This window comes from Condylura cristata, unplaced genomic scaffold (genome assembly GCF_000260355.1).
Source record: "Condylura cristata isolate star-nosed mole 26May11 unplaced genomic scaffold, ConCri1.0 scaffold00021, whole genome shotgun sequence".
Lineage (NCBI taxonomy): Eukaryota > Metazoa > Chordata > Mammalia > Eulipotyphla > Talpidae > Condylura > Condylura cristata.
The window spans coordinates 30,192,768-30,197,344 of NW_004567122.1; the positions used below are offsets into that span (position 1 = coordinate 30,192,768).

At 50.4% G+C, this 4,577-nt stretch overlaps 1 protein-coding gene across 4 annotated transcripts in view; it reads left to right on the plus strand.

Annotated features, from left to right (window-relative positions):
- Window positions 1–3,993: 3,993 nt before the first annotated feature.
- Window positions 3,994–4,577, plus strand: part of TMCO6 (transmembrane and coiled-coil domains 6) — a 5,184-nt gene continuing 4,600 nt past the window's right edge. For all 4 annotated transcript variants that reach the window (XR_001145683.1, XM_004686533.2, XM_012728040.1 and 1 more), the window contains exons 1-2: window positions 3,994–4,133; window positions 4,265–4,377. Coding sequence is in view for 3 of the 4 variants with exons in the window: in XM_004686533.2 (XP_004686590.1) it covers window positions 4,049–4,133; window positions 4,265–4,377 (198 nt within the window). In the remaining variant the exon portion in view is untranslated. The remainder of the gene's footprint in view (window positions 4,134–4,264; window positions 4,378–4,577) is intronic.

The window sequence follows — 4,577 nt, forward strand, 5'->3', positions numbered from 1 at the left end:
TTTACTCATTTCATCCTCTGTCTGCTTTTCAGTTCCTGGAGTAATATACTAGGCTCTTTCCTGTCTCATTTGCTACATCTCACAAGAATCACTTCTGCTATTCGGCAGCCTGTTTGCAGATATCAATCATATTGACTAATTATTTGCGTGCTTGTTTATTATTGTTCTCCAACTAGATTTTAAATCTTTTTCTTGGGCCCTCCCTGGTGGCACGATGGGTTGAAGCACAGCACTACAAAGCTGGTCTCACAGCAGCTTCAGCATGAGTTCGATCCCCGGCCAGGGAGATCCCCACATGGTGCAGCAGACTTCACTTGTACTGACCAATGATTTCCTCAGCAGTGTTTCAGTAAATCTGCCTTTTCTGTTCCCCATTCTGTCTCACCCCTTGCACCTCAGTTAGCAGATTAAAGAACAGCACTAAGAAGCGAAAGCCCTTTCAGCATGTGCTCGATCTCTGCCCCAGAGGTGACCACACGGAGTGGCAGACCTCTCCTGACCCGCCTGCTGCTCCCCTCAGCAGTGTACTTTATCGATCTGCCTGTTCTGGTCCCCACTCTGTCTCTGGTGAAGCTTCTCACTACCTCTGCACCTCTGGCCTGTACCCCAGTTCTGTATGCATAAATAAATAAATCAATCTTTTTAAAAAATCGTATGAAATACCCACGCCGCCAAGGAAACAATGGAGTCACATTGTCTCATCTAGGAAGGTTTATTGGAATGAAGTCCAAGGGGAGGTTTTGCAGCCCAAGGGAGGGTCTGGTAGAAGTTGCACTCTTGAGGAGGTTTGGGCAGGAGTTGTAGGGCTTAGGTTAGGCATCTGACAAGTGCCTTGGTAGCTAGGTGTAAGGATTCTTTAGTTACAAGCAAGACGTGGGTTAGCTTGAGTTAACTGGAACCCAGACTTGTACTGTTGAGCTGCAAGCAGTTAGCAGAAACTGCAGGTGGCCAATTTCTGATCTGAGTGGGACCTTACACTGAGGAGAAAAGGAACAGAAATAAAGTGGGACTCCCAGGATGGCGGAATCTGGCTACGGAGGGGCAAGCCCAAGAGGAATCGTGCCTTCCCTAATTCTAAAGGTGCACCAGTCTCTTTGTGATTGGCTAGTTCTCAGTGGTCTCACTCACTGTCTTAACGGCTCTGTGCCCAGAACAAAATCTCTGTGTCCAAGCCCTTATTTTAGAGTCCTTTTTCTTTATTGTCAGTATTCTGAGGTCCTGTTGCCCCTAGTCCTGGGGTGTTTGATTAGTCCCCTTTGGAATTTGTTACCCTCATCTCTGGAGCCTTCCTTACTCTTCTGAATAACTGAAGCTGCCTAATTATTCCTAAATTGCCTTAGGACTCAGAAGGTCTATGCAAAACCTAGGGGTGGGGGTTTGGGGGGAGGGGAAGAACTGATCTTGTTTAGGTAACTAAGAGAAGATACCAGGAGAGATGAATAGGTGGCAACCTTATAGCAATACAGGAATATGTAGGGAGTAGATTATGTAGGATTTAATTGACTGAAATTCAGATTTTCAGGGTAAAGAATATGGTATTTTCTTAATCAGTGTTTTCCCAATATCTAGTCATGGCCTACTCACATTTGGTGGAAGAATTACTTAATCCAAAATAATGCAACTCACTTTTATGCAGAATAGAGAAATAATAATACCTCTTCCATATTCCTCACGTGTAAAATGAGAATCATTGCCATTATAGCAAATATTCAATGAGGAAATGCACATCAGCTTTTTAATCTGTGCTCAGCATGGGAGTGCATTTTTGGTGAAAGGGAGTTCTATGTATTTCCAGACCTCAAGTAATTCTGAATTTCATGTACAGTGTAGGGAGTGTAGATGGCAATGATGTCATCTTTTGAGTTTGGGGTTCTTGGGTTCACTCTGAGAAAGATTTCACCAGACCTCCCCTTTCATCGGCACAAGGCAAGATTCTTCATGAGACAGAGACTCAGTTATTTTTATTTTTTAAAAGATTTATTTATTTGTACATACAGAACTGGGGTACAGGCCAGAGGCTCAGGGGCGGTGAGAGGCTTCACCAGAGACAGAGTGGGGAGCAGAACAGACAGATCGACGAAGTACACTGCTGAGGGGAGCTGCGGGCGGGTCAGGAGAGGTCTGCCACGCCATGTGGTCACCACCAGGGCAGGTGGAATCGAACTCATGCGGAAGTGGCTTTAGCTTCTCAGTGCTGTGCTCTAACCCGCTGCGCCACCAGGGAGGGCCCAAGACTCATTTTTAAAGAGGAAGTTTATTAGAAAGAGACGGGAGAGGGGAAGACACTTGGTTAGGTGCAAATGGGCAAGAAGAGCTGCCCTGAAAGGGACAGGTTTGCAGGGAAAGAGGCCTGCATGGTTGCAGGCAGGCAGTCTTAGGAAGAGGCTTCCTCTGAGGGAGGTCAGTACAGAGAGGTCACTGCATGGTACAGGTCACGGGCAGGCAGGAGGCTGCTGCCTCACTGGGCAGCCCCCTGCTGCCCCGTGCTGGTGGAGAGACTGTCCCGATATAGACAGCTTCTCTTTGGGAGGGGCTCACTCCTTGTGACTTTGAATAGAATCTGAGAGGATAGTGATTCCTTAGTGAGCTTCATCTCCATATCCATGTCCTTGTCTTTATCTGGGCACCAGGCATCCTGGCTTTGGTGCCCTGATTCTATGGCTGTGTCAACTGCGGCATTTGATCCTTTTACCCATCCCTGCACCGGCCCCGTGTGACTCAGTCTTGTGATGCCTCTCCTGCATTCTTTCCTCCATCAGCAATGTCTACTATGTCATGTGGAAGTCATTACTAGGGTCTCCCTGGTGGCACAACGGATTTAAGCGCTGCACTATGAGGCTATCCACAGCCACTGCAGCAAGGAGGGGACCCAGATGGCGCAGCAGACCTCTCCTGTCCTGCCCGCTTCTCCCTTCAGCAGTGTATTTCAGTCAATCTGCCTGTTATACTCTTCACTGTCCCTGGTGAATCCTCTCACCCCCACCCCCACACCTCTGGCCTGCATCCCAGTTCTTGTATACATAAATAAACTCTTTTTTAAAAAAGAAGTCGTCATTTGTTGGTGGCGCGGTTGCACCCAGCTCTCGGGACTCCCGAGGAATGCGCCCACCGCTGTGCTACCATGGCAACAGATGGTTGAACCGATAAGGTGGACGCAGATTTGTGGTCATCCTATCTAACAGCCTGAGGCGCCATAAAGGGAGTGCCAACACCTGCGCAATAAAGGGAGTACCGACATCTGGCAATAAAGGGAGTACCGACATCTGGCGAGGTGTGATAAGAGAAATTCCTCACTTCCCCCATACCTCCTTCTCAGTAAATTTCCACTCTTCTCCCCCAAACTTCAACCCTTGCTGCCTAATGATATATAAAGGGGGGTCATGGACAATAAAGAGAGAGACTCCTGGATGAAGAACCTCGGCGTCCTGTGTTTTCTTTAACCTCATCGTCCCTCGCCGGACTCGGCTCCGATCAGCCGGACGAGGCAGTCATTTGCCTGGGATAACCCCATCGGTGTATATTTCCCAGCATTGGGAAGGACAAAAACTTGAGCAGGGGCCCTCCCTGGTGGCGAAAGGGGCTAAAGCACAGAACTGTAAAGCTATACAGCATGAGTTTCCCCAGCCAGGGAAGTGACCCACATGGCCTGGAAGACCTCTCCAGTCCTCCCCGCTGTTCCCCTCAGAAGTGTATTTCAGTCGGGTCTGCCTGTTGGGCTCCCCACTCTGTCTCTGATGAATCCTCTCACCCCCGCCCCCACCTCTGGCTTGTACCCCAGTTCTTGTATGCATAAATAAAAAAATCTTAAAAAAGAAAATCCTCAGTGGTCCAGAAGGGCTTGGTTCCAACAACCTACCACGAGATGGCGCCCCGCCCCCAGCGCCCCTCCTCCTTAGCCCGGCCCACACCGATTTAGCTCCGCCCACAACCCCGCCTCCTCGCGCTTATTCTCGCGTCCAGATCCGCGCTTGCGCGGTTGGTTCTCTTTTCTGGTCTGGAGTCCGTATTCTTCACCGCAGGCTCCCTACAAATTCCCTCCAGCTCCCCCATGTGGAGCAGACGGCAGGGCCTGCTCAGGCCCGTAGGCTGCGGAGTGGAGGAACTAAGGCGTCGCCGGAGAGAGCGGGAAGCAGGTGCGGGCGGGCGAGAGGGCACTGGAGAATGGGGGTACGGCGGTCGGAGGAAGGGTGAGGCCTCCGGGTGGGGGACCGGGTTCTGGGTCCTAGGTGCCTCTCCAACGCTCAGCTGACTCCTTTGCCACCAGCTCTGCGGAAAGCGCGGAGGGAGCAGCTGCTGGTCAGCAAGAGGTTGCTGAGAGATGACGTCCTGGAGGAAGCTGAAGGGGAGAGTGTGACAGTGATCCTCGAGGAAGCAGAGGTGAGGGGGGAGAGGCCTTTATGAGCTCGACATAAAATTTCTTCCCGCCCCCAAATCTGAACGCTGCCTCTTCCCCAGAGTCGCCCATCCAGGGGGTGGAACAGTAAATGGGGAGCATCCCCGTGACCGTCCTGCATCTCCACATCGATACATCAAGTCTTTGCTGCCCCTTCCCTCCCCACCTTTTTTTTTTTTTTTTT